General features: G+C 41.5%; 1 protein-coding gene across 10 annotated transcripts in view; it reads right to left on the bottom strand.

The window, feature by feature from the left end:
* LOC144304964 (uncharacterized) overlaps positions 1 to 22,878 on the bottom strand; it is a 50,321-nt gene extending 27,443 nt beyond the window's left edge. For 5 of the 10 annotated variants that reach the window (XM_077883643.1, XM_077883644.1, XM_077883651.1 and 2 more), the window contains exons 1-3: positions 20,987 to 22,878; positions 17,141 to 17,267; positions 12,354 to 12,445 (exon numbers count right to left, since the gene is read on the bottom strand). In XM_077883643.1, coding sequence (XP_077739769.1) covers positions 22,023 to 22,823 — 801 coding nt within the window. In that variant the 5' untranslated portion in view covers positions 22,824 to 22,878 and the 3' untranslated portion in view covers positions 12,354 to 12,445; positions 17,141 to 17,267; positions 20,987 to 22,022. Of the gene's footprint in view, positions 1 to 12,353; positions 12,446 to 15,951; positions 16,086 to 16,198; positions 16,331 to 17,140; positions 17,268 to 20,986 lie in introns of all 10 variants that reach the window. The other 5 variants (XM_077883645.1, XM_077883648.1, XM_077883650.1 and 2 more) reach the window with 5 other exon arrangements.
* Positions 22,879 to 23,017: the final 139 nt, after the last annotated feature.

Here is a 23,017-nt window from a genome sequence, read left to right as displayed (position 1 = left end):
AACAAACAAATTAGGCTTTCAACCTTCATACTGCTAAAATTTCTCCAAGAAAGAAATAGGACAAGTTATAATATTATTTTTATGTACTTGATTATTTTACTAAAAAGCTGGCTTTTAAAACACTTATGTATGTGGTTAAATTTCCCTGAATGTGTTCAAAGAGGTTTATCCAAACAAAAGGAAAAAAATGTATATTATCCTAACCTTAAACTTTGTTTCTACTTAAAATATTACTGGAGGGGTACCTGGGGGGCTCAGTCGGTGAAGCACCTGCCTTCGTCTCAGGTCATGGTCCCCAGGTCCTGGGATGGAGCCCCAGGTCGGGGCCCCTGCTTAGCGGGGAGTCTGCTTCTCCCTCTGCCCCTTCCCCTGGTCCTCCCTCTCTCCCTCTCTCTCAAGTACATAAATAAAATATTTAAAATAAAATAAAATAAAATACTCCTTGAGGGGCACCTGGTAGGGGGCAGTCGGCTAAGTATCAGAGTCTTGGTTCCAGCTCAGGTCCTGATCTCTGTGTAGTGAGATCAATCCTCATCTCGAGCTCTGTGCTCGGTGTGGAGTTGGCCTGAGATTCTCTCTCCTTCTGCCTCTGCCCTTCCCACTCAGGCGCTCTCTCTCTCTCTCTCTCTCTAAAATAAGTGAATCTTTTTATAAATGAATAAAAATACTACTTGAACAACTCCACTTGTGACTCTTCTTTTTTTAATTAATTAATTTCACTTTTTTAAAAATTTAAACTCAATTGGCCAACATATAGTATAACACCCAGTGCTCATTCTTCCAACCTGTCATGTAGTTACGATTACAACACTTCTCTCCTTCATATGTCAGCGAGTTGCCAAGGCTGATTCAGTTCTACTGAAGCTAGTTGATAATGTGAATCAAGAGATGAATAATTATTGTTTCTCTCTCTGTGTATATATATATGTAGAATCAGATTTGTTTTTATTTTATGGACATCATACAGCTAAGACTAATAGGGCAAAGAGAAAGCTTAATTATTAGGATAAAGCTACAGTATAGGTAAATAAATTCATTTTATAGAAGTAAATGATAAAAATAATGTAATCTTCCTATCACTCGTGATGGCTTCTGCGTGATCGTGCATTCATGATTGCATGTTTATATTTTTAATATTAATTACAATTTTCTAAAAGTTGAGGAGAAAGTATTTGAGATGCCTCCATCTCTAAATATTTAGTTTTACCTAGAAAATGTTGAAAGAGCAATACCACAAAAATTAAAAACAGAATATTAAAACAAAGCCATTTATCCTTCATTTATAAAGGAATCTCATAACAACCTACAAATAACTAAATTAAAATTCTTAAGTGATTCTGCTTTTCAAAGTAGTAAGTGTTAATAAGGGGGGTTCACTACGTGTGTGAGCAGTAGAAATCTTTGTTGGCAATTAGGAAATTGCAGTAATGGTATGAAAATAAAAGAACATTTTGTGACTCTTTAAAACTTTGGTTTTCTGTTTTTAATGTGTTCTATTAGACAATTAGAGAAAGTAAAAAGAACACCACTTAATTGCTTCTGAGGTTGTGAAAATTGCTTGGGCATTTGATATGATCTAACTTCAAAGCAATTGTTATTATCTTGTTAGGTAATGCATGTGCATGTAATTCATAATGTTTAACTCTCACCAGTCAGATCATCTAGGATGAGATTATAGAAAAAGTAAGGGACGGTGGGTCTGATATACAAATGATTTGAACTTGCGCTCATTGCTTAAGTGGTAAAATCCCTATTGCTTGATTTCTTAATTAGGCAAAAACCTCAGGTGAAATTAAAAATGTGCAGGAAGCAAAAAATATGTCACGACAAATAGAATTCCAACAACTGTCACCAAGAGGGAAGAAATTTGTTGGCGCCTCTGGCTTAGAGTTGTAAACTCATTGTGACATCTGGTGGATGTTGTTGAAAAGGCAAATAAGAGCCTGTGCTTCCCAGAGAGCAGCCACTAGCCCCCCCCCTCCCCCGGGACTATTCAGCACTTGGAATGTGGCCACCCCAAATTGAGACGTGATGTTTCAAGACTTATTATGAAAAAAAATGTATAATATCTCACTGGTAATGCTCCAAGTTGATTACATGTTGATAATATCTTGAATATGTTGGTAAAATAATATTAAAATTAATTTTGCAGGTGTCTGGGTGTCTTGGTGGGTGAAGCGTCTCCCTTTGGCTTGGGTCATGATCCCAGGGTCTTGTGATTGAGTCCCTCACTGGGCTCTCTGCTAAGCGCGGAGTCTGCTTCTCCCCCCCACCCCCCCCTGCTTGTGTTCTCTCTCTCTCTCTCTCTCATTCAAATAAATAAATAAAATCTTTAAACAATTAACCTCACTTGTCTCTCTTTATTTTTTCTTTAGGTGGCTATTAAAAACCACAGATGTGGTTCATATTTATGGCTTGGGTTAGAGTCTTGTCAGGCAGTCCTATGACAGCATCTAAGCCTTAGATATTACTGTAAAGGCATTAACAAAAATTCTTAGTTCACTTGTGAAACCGGGGATCACTTCTCGGCCTTTTGGCTAAGATCAAGTGCACTTGTGAAAACGGGAAAAAGATTTGTGATTTAAGATTGATAGGTGTGATTGATGGGCAGAATTTTAAGATGACTGCCAACGACCCACATCCTCGTATAATCCCCTCCCCTTGAGTGTAGGCCTTGCAGAGATGATGAGGTATCATTCTTTCGATCAAGGCACAGTTCAGAAACAAAAATGAAGGGGTGTTGCAGGTATAGTTAAGATCCTCGATTGGTGGACCTTGAGTTAATCAAAAGGGAGATTATTCTGGGTGGGCCTGCCCTAATCAGAAGAGCCTTTCAAAGAGACTCAAAGTAGCAGCAGACACTATCCTACTGGCCTAGAAGCCAACTGGTATGTTGTGGATGGAGCCACGTGGCGGGAGAGGGCAGGGGTCTCTAGGGCTGGGGATTCAGATCTTCAGCTGCGAGGAGCAGAGTGCTGCCAACAGCCAGGGTCTGGGGGTCCACCAAACCTCGGGTGAGCCGCAGCTCCATGGGCAGCTCACCTGCAGCCTCCCCAGCCTCTGAGAGAGAGGACGCCCCAGAGCGGCGCCTGGACCCCGACCCACAGAAGCTGCATGGTCACAAATATCGTCCTGTGAAACTACAAGGTCTGCAGGAATTTAACATGCGACATTGGAAAACTAATACACTATATACCTCAAGCCATTTTTTTTCTTGTACTTTTTGTGTTACGATCGTATGAATAATAGTGATATTAGTAATAACAAGTCTTTCTCTTTTTTCACCAAGGACACACTCTTTACGAGAAGTCAAAACCGGCGGTGAAAACCTTAACTCCACTGTAGCACACTCGACTATGACCTTACTGTTGCGTGCATTTTATCATAACAGACGCATGGAAATAGGAATAAATACCAGAAAGCGGTATGAAGTCTAATACAAACCTGTCCACAGAGCTGTGCTGCTGCGTAAATTGTGGTAGCCCCCACCCCAGAGCTAGTTTAAATTTAAAGCAGAGACACCTTCTTTTTCTTCATCACTGAGTGCTGGTTGGGCACTTGAGGTCACTGGACTTCTCCTGTTGGATGCAAATATGTGCTCCTTAGGAGAAACCCAGGGTAGGTGGGGAGGTGAAACCAATCCGGAGGACGTGGGGCCTACAGCGAGGCCTCTGAATGGAAGGTCCAAGGATTTGGAAGCTCATCTGGCATCAGCGACCTTTCCCTCCGCTGCCTTGAACTCCCAAAGGTTGTAGCTCAGTCTCGACCCGCACTTCTTCCAGCTGCAGGCGAGCGCACAGGACGGTGGCCCGGGGAGAGGACTCTGGCCCGGAGCCTCCCCGACGACTAAGCCTCTCCAGCCCACTTACTGTTCATCGGACTCCCCATAATCTTTCTATATTCTCGAGCCTGTGCATACACACGCTTTGCTTTTCCTGGGATGAATTTGCCACCGCTCCTGCGCCCGCCAAAAGGTCACCTGTCCTGAGACTCTTTCCCATCACCTTGAGTTGACCTCCTGAAGAGCTTCCAAGTTGTTCTTTCCAGTTCGTTTCTTTTGTTCCATGAGGCCAATGAGCAGAACAAGTACGACGACGTTGGGTGGCAATCTTGTGATTTATTGTCTCCACTGATTTCATCAGAGTCCGTGAGTGAAGATACAGGCTTGCAAAAAAAGTTCTCAGGTACGTAGGTTTAGATACACACACTCATACCAAAAAATAGAAGCTCCTCTCTTCCTTGCCTTCTTTCACCTCTTGCCCTGAGATGGTGTTAGACCCACTCCTCGGTGTCTCCCATTTGCGTGTTATTAAAATACATGGACTTATCCATCCCTTTCTTGTCATAGCTCCCCAGTGTCTGCTGGTTTCAGGCCAATGGATCTGTTTTTCCCACTATCTCTGTTTTTCGGCTTTTTTATAAGAGACTTTTATAATTTTTATAAGAGACTTTCCTTTCTTGAATTACTTTTTACTATGTCAACACGTTTCCGAATACAAGAACACCTGCTTTCGTATCCTATTACATTTCTTGTCACCCTAAGATAGAGATCATTGTTCCTGGCACCAGAGTTTTCAGAACACTTTGCAGACTTCTGTTACAGAATAGACCCTACAGTAGAGTAATGACCTCACGTCTACACTGTCGAGGCCAATGGCAGGCTGCCCCATGATGGGCCACTTGGGCACGAAGATTATTTTCAGTTAAAAAGTAATCGAAACCCAGCAAATTAAATTAAATTAAATTAAATTAAATTAAAAAATAAAATAAAATTATAAAATAAATAAAATAAAATAAAATAATAAAATAAAAAATAAAATAAAATAAAATAGAAACCCAGTATACTCAGGAAAAGCTCTTTATCTCCCCTTCAACTGTCTTAATCCTTAAAAAAGCAAGAAAACAGTAAAAGTATACTATCTAATTTATCTTAATTAAAACATTGAAGACAAACATTATCACTAATGGTAAACTGGTAAACTTCTTATCCATCTGCAATAAGCTGATGTGTTAGACGGCTGACCCAATGGAGATGGGGGAAGGAGAGGACTATGTGTGAGGAGGTCACAAGAGTTTGGGTCTACCCCTCCCCTCACCCGTAGTGTGAGGAGGAGGGCTTTCCTCTGGGTGAAGCTGATGTTGTAGATTTGTAGAAAAAGAAGAAAGTGGGAGGAGGTAAAAAGAAGAATGTAGTTCACGAGAAAGAAAAAAAATAAAAAATAAAAATACATCCCAGTTTTCCACATTGAAGGTCATGAATACCCTTGAGGTGTTTTGGTTAGCTTCACTTCTCATTACTGGTGATATTTACTTTGATAATTATAGTGTAGAAAGGTTTTTAAAAGTGAACATTTCTCGACTCCTATATTTATCTGAGTTATCTCTGTATGAGCTTAGCTATTGTTTGAGCCTGTCTCAGCCAAGTTTATTGGCAATTGGAGTGTATTTGCCAACAACTTAAGGAGCACTCATTTTAAACTAAAGTACACCCCAATCCTTAGATGCAATCCTGCCTCATGGTTCATAAAGCCGAATCAATAGAATCATTCAAATCCAAGGTTAACTCTTATCTTGGAATCAAGCTCATTTCTATTGATTAAACTTTTTTTTGCCTTATTATAAAGAACAAAAGGACCTTGGGCAGGCTGTAGGAGGAAAAGCACCATAAACAACCTATTTATGATCCTTTGAAACACCAATTAATCCATATGATTTTTACTTCCATCTTCATTCCAATATACTAAGGTATCTTCTTATTATATACAAATTATTTTTCCTGATTGATAAAAAGCTGTTCAAATGCCAACGATTACTAGTGCTTTCTCAAAATATTGAGGGAATAAGAAGAATGGGACTAAATCAGATCTATCACACGTGAAAGAGTCACAGAGGTCTCTTTAAAATGGAGAAGAAAAAAGTGTGTTTTGTTGGTGCTTATTTCTAAGAATTAATCTCTTTTTAAGGACTAATTTACACTAGACTTGTAATTGGCTCTAGAAAAGTACTTGATATTTTTATTTTCTCTGCTTTTCCCTTAAGGACATCTCAATAACCTTTTTTTTTTTTTTTTTTTTTTTTTTGTCAATGACGACAAAAACAAATGCGCAGTAATTGTAAGGATAAAAGATTTATGGAGCAAAACTAAAGTTTTCCAGAGGAGAAGGAATTTTGGCTCAAGTTGGTAACAAGACTGCAACTATTGCTTGAGTTTATAGCCTGCCCGCCTGCCCGCCTGCCCTACAAATTTCAGGCATGCTAGCTCCCAAAATTACACAAGCCAACTCCTTATAATAAATACACACACACTCACACACACATTTCATTGGAGAACTCTCACTGACATAGTCAGCATATACTGTATTTCCAACTATAAACACATTTGCAAGAAATGTCAAATTCCATTATTTCTTATAAATCAAATTAATTCTATCTCCAAGTCCCCATCCCATGAACTAGCAGGAAGTTCTTCCTAGGTCCTTAAGAGTCACAAGCATCCTCTCATCTTCCTTTGCTATATTCCCCTGTGACGTCTTCCAAGGTCACTTGGTTCCTGAAGGCAGACAACTCTGCTCATTCCATGTCAATCGTGAGCTCTGGAATCTTTGTCCAAGCTGGGAGTCCCATTGCCATGGACCGGGTCTCTCTAGAAGCACCACACAGTGACTCTCCTCAGACGTCTTGCCAGTTCTTGAGGGTACCACCAGGGACTAGACTGTGGATCATCGAGAGTGGGTTGATCACCTGACAGCGCCACCCACATGCCCCCATAGCCACTCATTTTAAAGTAAAAATAGGGGTGCCTAGGTGGCTCCATAGCGTAAGTGGCTCACTCTTGGTTTTGGCTCAGGTTGTGAGCAGAGGCAGAGGGAGAGAGAGACTCCCCAAGAAAATCCCCCGCTCAGTGTGGTGCCTCACTGGGGCAGGGTGGGGCTAGATCCTAGGACCCTCAGATCACTCTTGATTTCAGCTCAGGTCCTCCTCTCAGGTTTGTAGGATCAAGTCCTATGTCAGGCTCCTCACTCAGCGTGGAGTCTGCTTGACATTGTCTCTCTACTTCTCCCTTGGCCCCCTCTCTGCTCTCTCTCTCTCGCTCTCTCTCTCCCTCTCAAATAAATAAGTAAATCTTTAAAAAGTAAATCAAATAAAACAACAATACACGTCTTATGTGTTAACATAAATAACATATTTTTATTAAAAATAATATTTTCCAGACAAAAAATTCATAGAAAGAGTAGTATCTTTGCAAATTCCTTTAACATCTATCAATAGGAGATGCTTGGGTATTCATATCTGCTTTATGATTAAAATATATGATGAAAATCCATCTCATACAGATATTCTGCTAGAAAAGAGAAGAAACTGTAATATTTTTAAAAATCATTGGGAGAAACATTATTTGATAATACACCATGACTCAACAAATGGTAGTTTTTTTAAAAGGTCAGTTACAATGTGAAATCAAGCTATGTCAATCAATCTTCTTACTCTGTTACATTAAAATGACACACCTTGCATTTTTAATGGGTATTTTACGCACATATGATCTTGTTAATTCACGTGCTGTTCTTTTGAAGTACATCAGTTCAATTAGTTATATAAATTTTCCAAATGCTTATTTTATTTTAGTTTGTATTTTAATTCCAGTTAGTTGACACACAGTGTACCATTAGTTTCAGGTGTAGAATCTGGTGACTCATCCCTTACAACACCCAGTCCTTATCACAAGTGCCCCCCTCAATGCCCATCACTCATCCAGCCCATCCCTCCCCTCACCTCCCCTACACACCCCTCCATTTGTTCTCTGTAGCTGAGTCTCTTATGGTTTGCTTCCCTCTCCATTTTTATCTTATTTTTCCTTCCCTTCCTCTTGTTCATCTGTTTTATTTCTTAAATTCCACGTATGAGTGAAATCATGTTGTCTTTCTCTGTTTTATTTGATTTAGCATAATACCCTCTAGCTCCACCCATATCATTGCACATGGCAGGATTTCATTCTTTTTAATGACTGAGTAATATTCCATTGTGTGTATAAACCGCCTCTTCTTCATCCATTCATCAGTAGATGGACGTTTGGGCTCTTTCCGTAATTTGGCTGTTGGTAATAATGCTGCAGTAAACATCGGAGTGCAGGTATCCCTTCAAATCAGTATTTTTGTCTCCTAAACACCTCGTAGTATGATTGCTGGATCATAGGGTAGCTCTATTTTTAACTTTTTGAGGAACCTCCACACTGTTTTCCAGAGTGGCTGCACCACCAGCTTGCATTCCCACCAATACTGTATGAGCGATCCCCTTTCTCCACATCCTCTCCAACATCTGTTGTTTCCTATGTTGTTAATTGTAGCCATTCTGACAGGTGTGAGGTGACATCTCACTATGGTTTTGATTTGCATTTCCCTGATGATGAGTGATGTTGAGCCTCTTTGCATGTGTCTATTACCCGTCCCAATGTCTTCTTTGGAAAAATGTTTATTCATGTCTTCTGCCCATTTTTTAACTGGGTTATTTGGTTTTCAGGTGTTGAGTTTGACAAGGTCTTTATAGATTTTGGATACTGATCCTTCATAATATGTATCATTTGCATATATCTTCTCTCATTCCAAAGGTTGCCTTTTAGTTTTGTTGATTGTTTCCTTCACTGTGCAGATGCTGTTTGTCTTGGTGAAGTCTCAATAATTTATTTTTGCTTTTGTTTCCCTTGCCGCGGGAGACATATCTAGAAAGAAGTTGCTACAGCCCATGTCAAAGAGGTTACTGCCTGTGTTCTCCAGAATTTTGATGGTTTCCTATCTCACATTTATGTTTTCCACCAATTTTGATTTATTTTTGTCTGTAGTGTAAGAGAGTGGTCCAGTTTCATTCTTTTGCATGTTGCTGTCCAGTTTTCCCAGCATCATTTGTTGAAGAGAGTGTCTTTTTTCCACTGGCTATTCTTTCCTGCCTTGTTGAAGATGGGGTGACCATAAAGTTGTGGGTCCATTTCTGGGTTCTCTGTTCTGTTCCATTGATCTCTGTGTCTGTTTTTGTGCCAGGACCATACTGTCTTGATGATCACAGCTCTGTAGTACAGCTTAAAGCCAGGCATTGTGATGCCCCCAGGTTTGCTTTTGTTTTTCAAGATTGCTTTGGCTCTTCGGGTCTTTGGTTCCATACAAATTTAGGATTGTTTGTTCTAGCTCTGTGAAACATGCTGGTGGTACTTTGGTAGGGATTGCACTGAATGTGTAGATTGTTTTGGGTCATATAGACATTCTAACAGTATTTGTTCTTCCAATCCACGAGCACGGAATGTTTCTCCAATTCTTTGTGTCATCCTCAGTGTTTTTCATCAGTGTTTCATAGTTTTCAGAGTACAGATCTTTTACCTCTTTGTGAGGTTTACTCCTAGGTACCCTATGAGTTTTGGTGTGATTGTAAATGGGATCTATTCCTTGGTTTCTCTTTCTGCTACTTCATTATTGGTGTATAGAAATGCCACAGAGTTCTATACATTGATTTTGTACCCTCTGGCTTTACTAAATTCCTGTTATCAGTTCTAGAAAATTTTTTTGGTGGAGTCTTCCAGGTTTTCTACATGGAGTATCATGTCGTCTGCAAATAGTGATAGTTTGACTTCTTCCTTGCTGATTTGGATGCTTTTTCTTTCTTTTACTTTTTGATTGCTGTAGCTAGGGCTTCCAGTACTATGTTAAATAACAGTGTTGAGAGTGGACGTCCCTGTCTTGTTTCTGACCTTAAAAAAAAAAAAGCTCTCAGGTTTTCCCCATTCAGGATGACATTAGCTATGGGTCTCTTCTATATAGCCCTTATTATATTGAGGTATGTTCCCTCCAAACCATTGTTGAGGTTTTTTTTTTTATCAAAAATGGATGCTATACTTTGTCAAATGCTTTTTCTGCATCTATTGAGAGGATCATACGGTTCTTGTCCTCTCTTATTAATGTGATGTATGTTGATTGATGTGCAAATATTGAACCACCCTTGCAGCCCAGGAATAAATCCCACGCGATTGTGGTGAATATTTCTTTTAATGCACCATTGGGTTTTATTTCCTGGTATTTTGTTGAGAATTTCTGCATCTTGTTCATCAGGGATATTACCCTGTAGTTCTCCTTTTTGGTGGAGTCTTTGTCCAGTTTTGGGATCAAGGTAATGCTGGCCTCATAGTATGACTTTGGAAGTTTTCCTTCCTTTTCTATATTTTGGAATAGTTTGAGAAGAGTAGGTATAAACCCTTCTTAAAAGTTTGGTGGAATTCTCCTGGGAAGCCATCCACCCTGGACTTTTGTTTGTTGGGAGATTTTTGATTACTGCTTCCATTTCTTTGTTGGTTATGGGTCTGCTCAAATTTTCTATTTCCTTCCTATTCAGCTTTAGTAGTTTATATGTTTTTAGGAATTTATCCATTTCTTCCAGATTGCCCAATTTGTATATAATTTTTAATAATATCCTCTTATCATACTGTTTGTATTTCTATGGTGTTGGTTGTGATCTCTCCTCTTTCATTAATTATTTTATTTGGGTACTTTCTCTTTTCTTTTTAATGAGCCTGGCTAGGGGCTTACCAATTATATTAATTTTTTCAAAGAAGCCGCTCCTGATTTCATTGATCTATTCTATTGGGTATTTGTTTGTTTGTCTCTGTATCATTTATTTTTGCTCTAATTTTTATTATTTCCCTTCTGCTGGCTTTAGGCTTCATTTGTTGTTCTTTTTCTAGGTCCTTTAGGTGTAAGGTTCGTGTATTGAGATTTTTCTTGTTGGTTATTTCTTTCAATATTAAGGGATTTACTAAACTGAAATCAGAAAAATTGACTACCAGGGTAATACACAAGTATTTTTGTAAGAAATTAAACTCCATGAACAGAGAGATATGTGATTTTCTAAGTTAGTTTAAAAGCACCAAATGATGGGATCCCTGGGTGGTGCAGTGGTTTGGCACCTGCCTTTGGCCTAGGGCACAATCCTGGAGACCCGGGATCGAATCCTACGTTGGGCTCCCGGTGCACAGAGCCTGCTTCTCCTTCTGCCTATGTCTCTGTCTCTCTCTCTCTCTCTGTCTCTCTCTCTCTCTGTGACTATCATAAATAAATAAAAATTAAAAATAAATAAAAGCACCAAATGAGGGACACTTGGGTGGCTCAGGGGTTGAGCGTCTGCCTTCGGCTCAGGTTGTGATCACAGGGTCCGAGGATCGAGTCCCGCATCGGGCTTCCTGCAGGGAGACTGCTTCTCCCTTTGCCTGCATCTCTGCCTCTCTGTGTCTCTCATGAACAAATAAAATCTTTAAAAAAAAAAAGCACAAAATAAAAATTAGATTTATAATTTAATCATTTTTGAAAACCAACTTCACCAAGATAAAGCACAGTATGTGGGGGTTCTCAATGAACGCTGGTTGAACTGAAAACTGAGGACCAGCAAAACCTGTGCTGCCTAATTACTTAAGAGCCTAGACTTTGAAGAAGAGGGTTTCTGGATCTTTGACTTAAACAAGTGACTCTAGACAACTCATATGTTTTATATAAGCCTAAATTTCTTACTTGAAAACTATATCTTTAAAAACAGATTTTTTATTAGCTCATACTAGGTAATGTAAGTAAAAGTATTCTGCAAGTGCTTAGAACAGTGTACAATTCTTACAGCTATCCAAGCAGGGCTATCAGACCACAAGCACCAAGACTAATTTTCAAATTACAGCAACTTAAAAACCCACTTTCCATTTAACTGGCAAAAAAAAGTGATTTTTATTTTTAGCCTTGACATATGGCAATGAAACGCGAATTACACATTGAATTCACATGTAAATGTCCAAACATTTCCGTATTTTTTAATATATTTTTTAATATTCCATTTGGAGGATCAGTTGCATTTTCATAGGAAATTAATAACTTGATCAAAGCCATGAAATAAAGCTTGCATTTATTGTGTCTTCTGTCACATAATGGCCTTTTCAAACCTGTATGTGCTCACCTACCTTTGCCTCTCAATACAGAAAGGGGACCATTTACTGAAGGAGACCATGTGCTCCGTGTATCTTTGCGTTTCGTTTGCACTTGACATTTGAATTAATATGTCCCAATTCTCCCTCCAATTTACTTGAGCGTTTTTTGTAGTCGGTTTAGAAAAAAAAAAAAAAAACCTGCAGGTAAATCAGACAATAAACTGATTTACTAAGCCATTCGTCGTCAGTAACAAGTAGGAGTCAGAGAGCGGCACAGACAACTGGGCCGTGGCCTTCAGTAAGCCAGCAGAGAGTCAATCAGCTCGTCCTTCGTGGGCCCTACTCTGCGACTGGCATGTTCCTCCTCTAATGGAAGTTACATAACATACTCCATTTAAAGAAAAACCCTTGCCTCACAAGAACATACAGGAAAGGACGTATTTTAAACACATGAAGAACACCAAGGAGCATGATTTTCTCCAGCAGTCCTCAACAGTAGCCGAGCTGGAGGGAAAGAGAGAGATCAAGGAGGAGAGACTGAGCAGGAATGGGTACAGACTGCTTCCCAGGGAGGCCGTAAGTCACCTGCCGCTCCCCCCTGCTCTCCTTACTTTTCGCCAATGGCTTTTAAATAGACTACGGGGGGGGGGGGGGTGACCTAACTTGTTTTTACCTTTCCCTCCAAATACCTTTATTTGTATCCACCCATACTGCATTTCCTCTTATTTTATAAAGACTAGTATTTTCCCAACCTTTCCAAGGAAAGCATTTCTTCCTATGTTTTCTGTGAAATCGTATTCAGCCTCCTTGATGCTAATTCACCTATAATTGCTACAGCTAGGGGCACCTGGGTGCCTCCTCAGTCAGTGAAGTGTCTGACCAGCTTGGGTCACGATCTCAGGGTCTTGGGGTCAAGTCCCACATCGAGGCCCACATAGGGCTCCCCACCCAGTGGAGAGTATCCTAGTCCCTCTCCTTCTGCGCTTCCCCCTGCTTGTGCTATCAAATAAAATGTTTTAAAAAATAAGATAATTGCTGCATCTAGGCTATCTTTGACCTCTCAATCTACCCATTCAAGCTTCCCCACTACCCTGGACAGATCTTTCCTTGTTTTTGTCATTCCCTCAATCTTCATTTTTTTCTTTTACTGCCAATAACCTTCGGATGTCATTTATATTCATTATTTCCATTTTCTAACTGATGTTTCTGTGTGGCATGCATTACCATAAACTTTACTAAAATGCACCTCACTTAGATCAATGCCCTCCTAACCAGAACCAAAGGTCCTTTCCAATCATAGTACTTTCACCTATTACATTAGACACAACCCCTCCTCCTAAAAACTCTCCTCTTGGTTTTCTCAATGCTGTTCTTTCCTTGTTTTCCTCCCACCTCTCTGACAACTCCTTGTCCTTCTTTCTTCAATGTTTTCGTGTTAGTTATCTATTCCTGTGTAACAAATCTCCCCTAAAACTTAGAAGCTCCAAACAACAAACACCCATAAACTCCAAGTGTCAGGAGCTCAGGAGCAGCTTGGGGCAGTGGGACAGGGGCATTCTGGCTCAGGCCCTGTGATGAGGTGCAGTTAAGACGTTGACTGGGGCTACAGTCATCCGAAGGACTGAGTGGGGCTGGAGGGTCCTTTTCCATGATACTTCATCCACGTGGCTGTTGGCAGAAGTCCTCAGTTCCTCTCCAGATTTTTACAGAGCTCTCCATTCCTCACTGGCTGTTTGCGACAGGCCTCGGCCCTTGCTTACACGGGTGTTTCTGTAGGCTGCCTGTAGGCTGCCTGGGTGTCTTCACGTCGTGGCAGATGAATTTCCCCAGGTCAAGCAGAGACCCACAGGCACACAGACGGAGAAGCTGCAATATGGTTTATACCCTAGTCTCTAAAGTTGCACACTGACATTTTCCTTCTGTGCGGGGTGGGGGTGCGGGGAGCAGCAAAGCGAGCCTTATTGAGAGACAGCAGTGATAGCACAAAGCTCCCGAGGAGGTGGGGACCTGAGCCGGTCGCCAGCTGCTTTTATTTTCACTCTGTTGGAAGTAAGCTGATAAGCTCAGCTCAACCCTCAGGGAGAGAGGCGTTAGGCTCGACCTCTTGGAAAGAATCGGTTCATTTGTGGACGTGTTCTTATATGACCGCAGACTCGAACGTTGCATTCCTTGACTGTTACTGCTCCTTAGGGCCCTCACCTCAGTCCTCTTATCTTCTCACTTCATTCACCCTTCTCAGTGATCTCAACTATTCCCACGGATCCGAATGCCATCTATATTGTTCGCGATATTTGTCTGTATTGAATCTCAAGTCATTATTTGAGATTCGTTATTCTAGTTCTGACCTTTCTTCCAGAACTCATGTTTGCATTGCCCACTGCCTGTCATACATCACCAGAAAGCCAATTCAGCTCAACCAAAACCCAATGCCTGCTTTCCTCTATCCTGGCTTCCAGTTCAGCTCTTTCTTCTAGATCTTCGCCCCAGTTTTCCAAGATGGAAAACATGAAATTATCCTCGATTCCTACCTCTCCTCTCCTCTCGTAGCCTTTGATATAGATTTATCCTCATTGTTGGTACCTCCTAAATAACTCTCCATTTATCTCCTCTCTTCATCATCGCTCTCTCTGTAGAGGCTGTCATCATTTCTCCCTAAGACTACTACAGTAGCCTAATAATTGATCTCTGTGTCTAGTCTCTTTTCTAATTTATCTTTTGTCTGATTTATCTTGGCTAAAATATATATCTGAGATCATATATCTCTATAAAAACCTTGAATGGCTCACTAATAACTTCAGCTTAAAGTCCAAGTCCTTTAAAATGATATATAAGGCCCTTTAAAATCTGACCCTAAAATGCTTTTAACTTCATCTCTTGTCACTGTCCCGTCTTAACACATCTTCACCTAATCACTGGCATTCTCCAAAAATGTCGTGTACTTTCACACGGTCATAAATTTGTACATGCTATCTTCTGGCGGAAATACCCACTCTCTCCACTCTGCTTGGCAAATTCATATTCAGAGTCCAAACAGCATCTCCTCTAAGCTCCTCTCTCTGACTTCCCCAGGCGAAAAGCCATTTTTACCACACAATCACCTCCTGCATATACTGATGCCATATCTTAGTCACCTATGTGTCATGGATGTTTTGGGGACTGCTTCAATTTTAGGTGTTTGTCTTTATTTCCTCATAAGAATATGAATAAATCTGTCCATGTTTCCCACGTTTTAATTCAGAAAATGTGACTGCTAGTGACACTACTTGTCCACTCTGGGAATTACGGGATAACCTATTGTGGCAAGACACTTTCTCTTGTAGAATTTTTGGAACATAGGTAAATTTTATGTTGCAAACACTCATCATTAAAGAAGACAAAGAGTCATTTCAAGCCCAGACCACAAGTAAATACTTTAGTAACATTTACACTCTGCTCCACACTGCCCATTCCCTGTCCCCACAACCCCCATTACACCACTATAAATCCACACTTCAGGGGCACCTGGGGGCTCAGTGGTTGAGCATCTGCCTTCAGCCCAGGGCGTGACCCCGGAGACCCGGGGTCAAGTCCCACATCGGGCTCCCTGCAGGGAGCCTGCTTCTCCCTCTGCCTGTGTCTCTGCCTCTGTGTGTGTGTGTGTCTCATGAATAAATAAGTACAAATCTTAAAAACAAAAACAAAACAAAACAACAAATTCACATTTCATAACAAGCAGCTGAGGTGTCATCAGAACTCGAAGAAAGGAAGCCTACAAATGTGTCTCTAGACTTAATTAAAGATGTTTATCTTCAGAAATCTCACCTATTCATTTTGTCCTTTCCTTGCAGAATCTTGGCATTTAGTGACATATAGCACATCCTCATAATTACTGGAAAATTCCTCAGGTGGAACTGGATGCTCAAAACATCTTGACCCAGAGGCTTCTACTAAATTCATCTTCATAGATAAGATAAATACCAAAACGAAATACTCTTTTACAGAGCGAATCGGAAGGGACTCTCAGCTCTCACCTTAGTTCTCAGCCATCATTTGCTTTTTAAGAAAATGCATGGGTTGAGTTCCTTCTGAGACAGGTTGTGTTCGGTGCTATTAATCCAGTGGTAAACAAGAGACTTAGGATCCCTACTCCCATGAAGTCTACATTCTGGGGCAAGAGACACGCAATTACGAAATAGAGAAACAGAGGCACAAAGTAATTACAGATTGGGGCAACTGCGACTAAAGAAATGACGAGAGGTGAGACAGAGATTAACTCACGGAGAGGGAGTGAAGGATGGAAGCCCTTTGGATGGAACGGTTAACAGACAGGCGTTTGGGGGAACTGGCATCTCAACGGACACCTCTGAGATGAAAATGAGCCAGTCGCTTGCAGATTGGGGAGGATACACCCTGGGAAGGGAACAAGGACAACCATACCCTAAATACAGGACCCTAATCACAAAATGCAGGTTACCAGCAGATGGCAGTATCCATATATACAAAGAAAGAAGGGCCAAGACAGTCTAAAACGTCTATAAATAGCAGACCTTTAGGTCTTACGTTGGATGCCTGGGTACAAGTCATCCTAATTCTAAATGAGTGGCCGTATTTTTCAACCAACTCCGGACTCAAAATTACCCTGTTGACAATATCCTACCAGAAAGGTTCTTCTCCCTAAGCATCCCTGTCAGTTACCTCTTCGCACTTTCTTTGCTGAGCTTTTTCTGTATTTGCCTTTTTTAATGCTGTTCCCCTGTAATCCTAATGTTTTGTTCTGTATAATCCCCCTCACAGTTGTCCATCCCCATTGACGCCCCATATGTTCCAAAGTCTCTCCTGAGTTTCCAATATGCTGTATGTCAAATACCCACACGCCGCTGGGTTTCTCCACATGAAAGTCCTGCTGGTACCCGAAATTCAGTAAAACCCAAACTGGCTGTATTAGTCCCGGCCCTGCCCACACGCTCTGCACGGTACCGATACAACCCCCCTAACACCATCACTGATCGGTGGGCCCTGCTCGACACGCAGAAGTCCCCTCCTCACGTTCTGACTTCTTCCCCCTCAGCTCCCACCCCTAGTCACCCCATCTGCCACTTTTACACTCCTAATACTTCTTGGGGGAAGTTCCTTTAGAAAGTAATGCGTCAACACTAAATTGCTTACTTCTTTATGCTGTGACCTGGATTACACAGGAACGTAAACTAATTTTGTGCTTACTACGTGCCAGGCCCGCTGATGCACTGTATCACTTCATCCGTCCAGTAGCTTTATAAACTACGAACACTGGGATCATTTCTCTTTTATTTGTAAGGAAACCGAAGTTTAGAGGTGTTCAGCAATTTGCCTAGAATTACGTACAAAAGGAGAAGGGATCAGATTTAGCCCACATATTCCTGACTCTAAAATGTGATCTTTTAAACACTGTATCATAGAAGAGAAATTAACTTCCATAACAGAAAAATCAAGCATTTAACTTGATAGTTCTTTCCAGGGACAAACTTAAGACCCGCTTCAAAGATGTTAGCATCCTGGGATAACTGGCACCAAATCCAGATACGTAGGTTATTCTAAAATGTGTTCAGGTAGCGAACATCTGGAGTTCTGGTGTTTTTGGGCAATAACAAAAATACACATTTAATTTCACAAAAGCCGAGATTAGTTTTGAACAGAAGACTACATTTCATAGAATATCCTCATTATGTGCAATGTATATGAGACATTTTTAGTCACGTGAAGTATTTTATCCACTACTGCTTGGCTCCTCTCAGTTCATTTGTTTGATGATCTGCTAACTAAGAATGTTAATAATCTACTAACTTCTTAACAACACACATGAAGGAGAACGATTGAAATCGAAAATATGAGTTTTTGGCAATAGCTCAACCAAGAGATGTGGCCTAGAAATAAAGTAGTAAGGTAGGAAGGGCATAATTTTAAAAATATTTATTTATTTGTTTTAAAGATTTTATTTATTTGAGAAAGACAGTGAGCAAGAGTGGGGGAGAGGGAGGGGAAGCAGAAGCAGACTCCCTGCCGGGCAGGGAGCCCAACGTGGGGGTGGGGGGTGCTCCATCCCAGGACTCCAGGATCATGAGCTCAGCCGAAGGCAGACACCTAACCAACTGAGTGGTTAATCGACCCAGGTGGCTCCAAAAAATATTTAAAAGGTACAGTAATTAGGGGGCACATGGGTGGCATAGTCGGTTGAGCATCCCACTCTTGGTTTCAACTCCGGTCATGATCTCAGGTCATGGGATCGAGCCCCACATCACGCTCTGCACTCATTGAGTCTGCTTGAGGCTTTCTCCCCCTCTCCAGCTGCCCCTCCCTGCCCCAGGTCTTTCTCTCGTACTCTTTCTCTCAAACAAATAAAGCAAGCAAGAAAAAAATCAGAGTAATTCGGACTTGACTGGATTTGGAAGCTGAAGGAGAAATTGATGACTCATCAGTTTCTATTTAGGGTACCTAGACGAAAGGTAGACATTTCTGTTACATACATGAGGCTATTTATGAAAAACACAAGAGTGTAGAGTCTAGTGTGTGGGGTACAGAGGGGATATGGAAAGTTGGCCTAAAATGGAGTATAAATTGAAATAACCAGATAAAAAATAGATATTATTGGGCTGAGGAAAGCAGAGAATCCTTAAGTATTGAATTCAAAGGGGCATGGGAAACCATCCGAAAGCTACTACTAGGGAAATGACATGATTGATGGGAAATGGTTTTAACTTCAATCAAGCAAAAAATATTTGGAAATTGTACATCTTGATATCTTGACAAATGCCATAATAACTATTACCAGAATGGCACCAAGCAACGTTTCAAATAGCAACAGATTAAGTCACCCACGTAAGTTACCATTTAAGAAAATTTTATGACAGTGTAGGTTGAAGTGAAGGTTTACAGAACTGAAACTCAAACTGACAAGTTAAAAGAGATTTTTTACATGCTCTGTTGAAACACTGGCAAATCTTTTGTGATAGTTTGTTATTTTGGAGAGAGAAAAAAATATGTCTTAAAAGAAACTGCCTACGTGTCACAAGTATTTTTGAAGAATCCAATATTTAAATCAAAACGCTTTCTAATGTGTACCGCCTCGACTCATAAAAATGCATCGGTGACTTCCATGACCAGGCTGCTCTTGTCTCCATGACGAGAACCTAGTTAGATGAGCCAGCAGTCCTGCCTCTGCTCACAACAGCAGCAGCCACAGCAGAGATGGGTCCTTCATCGGTCACGGGCTGTACTGGTTTGCTAGAGCTCCCGTAACAAAATACCACAGATGGGTGGCTTAGCCAACAGAAATTTATTTCCGTGTGATTCTGGAAACTAGAAATCCAAGAGGAGGTGCTAGTTTCTTCTGAAGCCTCTCTCCTGGGCTTACAGGCATCTTTCTTGCCGTGTCCTTCTGTGGTATTTCCTTTGAGTGTGGACATTTCTAATGTCTTTGTGTGTCCAAATTTCCTCATCTTATAAAGACACCAGTTAGGTTCACTTAGGGACAACCCTGATTGCCTCATTGTAACTTACTCGGCTCCTTAAAAGCTCTAGCTCCAAAAACAGTAACATTCGGAGGTACTGAGATTAGTGCTTTAACATGAATAAAGGGGGGCCCCACGTGTCCCACTACAGTCTTCGGTGGTCAATCACTAAAATCAAGCCTAACTTAAGTAAAAAGTGAATTTATTGGAATTACTGCTCGGGGCATTCAAGGAACCGTGGAAGTCTTAGTGAGTAAGAATCTTGGGGAGCCTAGAAAATCAGGCTAGGAAAACAAAAGCCACGAGATAATAGCAAAGAATGTTAATTAGTCCAGTGTGGATGCTGCCACTGGCTCCACCACTGAGCGTGTCATCTGTGTAATGCCCTTAAAAATCCCGGGACTCTTTGGGTCTTACCTCATTAAGAACAAAAGCTTTAGGCATAAGTGGGAGAGAACAGAAGAATCTGCTTGCCCTGCTCTCAATTGTGTATCTAGGATCTGACTGTGTGGGATATGGGAAGAGAAACTTGCCCCCATTTAGCTCGTAAAGTGCGAAGTTTAACATAATGGGTAACTTCTCTGTCTCTCTCACACACGCAGGGACGGAGGACACTTGTTTGCTTTGTTTTGGATCCTGGATCTCCACCCCCTTTCTCTCTTTTCCCATTTTTACTGATATATGTAGGTAACATGTAACACTTTAAGTTGAAGGTATACAACATGATTTGATATATTGCAAAACTATTAGTACAATAAAGTCAGTTAACACATCCATCACCTCACATAGCCACTTCCTTTGTGTGTGTGAGAAAACTTTAAGATCCGTTCCCTTAGCGATTTTCAAGTAAACGATACAGTATCATTACCCATGACCAGGAAGGACCTTTGGATGTTGAGGAACAACAAGAAAATCTACTTGCACGCCTACTCTCCTATACCCTAGTGACTCAGGCTCAAAAAGTATATTGTCTTCTAAAGATGTGAAGTCTTGGGAAGGGTATCCAAGGCAGTGAATTCATAGCCTGTCCATCAAATCGGCCGGGTAGGTTTGGCTTTTTGTTTTTGTTGGTTTTTTTTTTTTTTTTCTTTTTGTTGGGTTTTTGTTTTTGCTTTTAGCTCTTTAATGGTGGGCATTTATTTACTTCAGGCTTGGCCCTGGTCTCACTATTCCCTAACGTATTCCTCAACTTTATATCCTTGCCTTCTGGGCATTTGAATTCGGTAACCCCAGACTACAACTTTACACTTCACTTTGTGAGAATTTAGTTTGGATCATGAGGAAGTGGAGTAGAAGGTATGGGATTCCTCCTCCTGTTGTCACTGTGTATCAGAGATTTCAAACCAAAAGTACCTTTCAGAAAACAGTGAATTCAAGTAGTCAGACTTATTCCTAATCTAGAAGAAATGACTAATAAGAGAGGGAGAGAGCTATCAGAGAAGATATCATGTTTAGAAACGTTTATTTTCCACCTGACACCAAGAAGAATCTTTTTTCTTCTGCATAAATCACAACTTCAGGGCAGAAACAAAAGCAAATGTGAAAGGCAGAAGGTACTTAAAAATTGTGAACCTTGGGATGCCTGGGTGGCTCAGCGGTTGATCACCTGCCTTTGGCTCAAGGTGTGATCCCGGAGTACCGGATCGAGTCCCACATCAGGCTCCTTGTGAGGAGCCTGCCTCTCTCTCTGCCTCTCTGTGTCTCTCATGAATAAACAAAATGTTAAAAACAAATTATGAACTTGGTCCTACTATTATAATTTATGAGACTCTAGATTCTTTATATTTTCCCCATATTTGTTACTTATTATTCATCAGATTCATACGAACGATTGCTAGTAAAATTCTTCAAAACACAAAGGGCCTAAAGGTGTATCCTTGAAAAAACTAAAAAATAATAACAATTAATTAATAAATAAATTAAGGCAACTACATCCCACCCTCTTAAAGGAGAGGATCCCAAACAATCAAATCGACTATAAAACTGAGTAAAGGGGTAAGCAGGCTGGTCCCTCTGTGCTCTAACAATCAATCAATCAATCAATCAATAAAAGACAGGGTAGGCCATCAACCTGGAAAAGGAGGCTGGTCCCTCTGTGCTCTAACAATAAATAAATAAAAAATAAAAAATAATAAATAATAAATAAATAAATAATAAATAAATGACAGGGTAGTCCATCAACCTGGAAGAGGAGTGCAGACGAACTCAATTTCCCGAGTGTGTATACAGACAGTCCCCGACCTGTTAAGGTCTGACTTACAATTTTTTGTCTTTACAAGGATACAAGTGACATGCATCCGGTAGAAACCACACTTCAGATCTTGAATTCTGACCTTTTCCCAGGATGCTGATCTATGATAAGATACGCTCTCCTGATGCTGGGCAGAAGCAGCAGCCACAGCTCCTGGGCAGCCACGTGATCTGGAGGGTAAACAACCAGCACACCCATGACCCTTCTCTATCTACCGCCCTGCTTTTCAGTACAACGTTCAAAAAACTGCAAGAGCTATTCGATACTTCACTATAAAAAAGGCTTTGCATTAGACGATCTTACCCAACTGTAAGCTAATGTGAGCGATCTGAGCATGTTTAAGGTAAGCTAGGCTAAGCTATGATGCTCAGCAGAGTAAATACATTAATTGCTGCTGGGGCTGCCAGTGATCCTTTGGGATGGGGATGGGGATGGGGATGATGATGATGATGGATGGGATGGGGATGAGGATGGGGATGATGATGGGGATGATGATGATGATGCGGATGATGGGGATGGGGATGATGATGATGGGTGGGGATGGGGATGATGATGGGGATGAGGATGATGGGGAGGGGGATGATGATGGGATGGGGATGATGATGATAGGTGGGGATGGGGATGATGGGGATGAGATGATAGGGATGATGATGATGGATGAGGATGGGGATGATGGGGATGGGGATGATGATGATGAGATGATAGGGATGATGATGATGGATGAGGATGGGGATGATGGGGATGGGGATGATGATGGAGCTAGGGATGATGATGATTGATGGGGATGATGGGGATGATGGATGGGGATGGGGATGATGGGGATGGGGATGATGGATGGGGATGATGGGGATGGGGATGATGATGATGATGGGTGGGGATGGGAATGAGGGATGGGGATGGGGATGATGGGGATGGGGATGAAGTATGGGGATGACGATGAGGATGGAGATAGGGATGATGATGATGGATGAGGATGGGGATGATGGGGATGATGATGGAGATAGGGATGATGATGATTGATGGGGATGGGGATGATGGATGGGGATGGGGATGAGGGATGGGGATGAAGTATGGGGATGACGATGAGGATGGAGATAGGGATGATGATGATAGATGGGAGTGATGGGGATGGGGATGAGGGATGGGGATGCGGGCAGGACAGAAGCATTGCCCGTCCTCGGCGAGGAAGAGGGTGCAGGGAAGACCGCAGCGCAGCAGACGCCAGGCAGCTCGATGGCCCCCGCCCCAGCAGAGGCCCGCCCCGCACCGCCCAGGCCCGCCCCCGCCCCCGCCGCCTCCCAGGGGCCCCCCGCCGCCTCCCAGGGCCCCGCCGCCGCACAGGACCGGCCGAGGACCCGCGAC

The sequence above is a fragment of the Canis aureus genome, chromosome 34, assembly GCF_053574225.1.
Source record: "Canis aureus isolate CA01 chromosome 34, VMU_Caureus_v.1.0, whole genome shotgun sequence".
NCBI classification, from domain to species: Eukaryota; Metazoa; Chordata; class Mammalia; order Carnivora; family Canidae; genus Canis; species Canis aureus.
The sequence above is the reverse complement of the archived record's forward strand: the minus strand, read 5'-3'. Positions and strand labels throughout refer to the sequence as shown.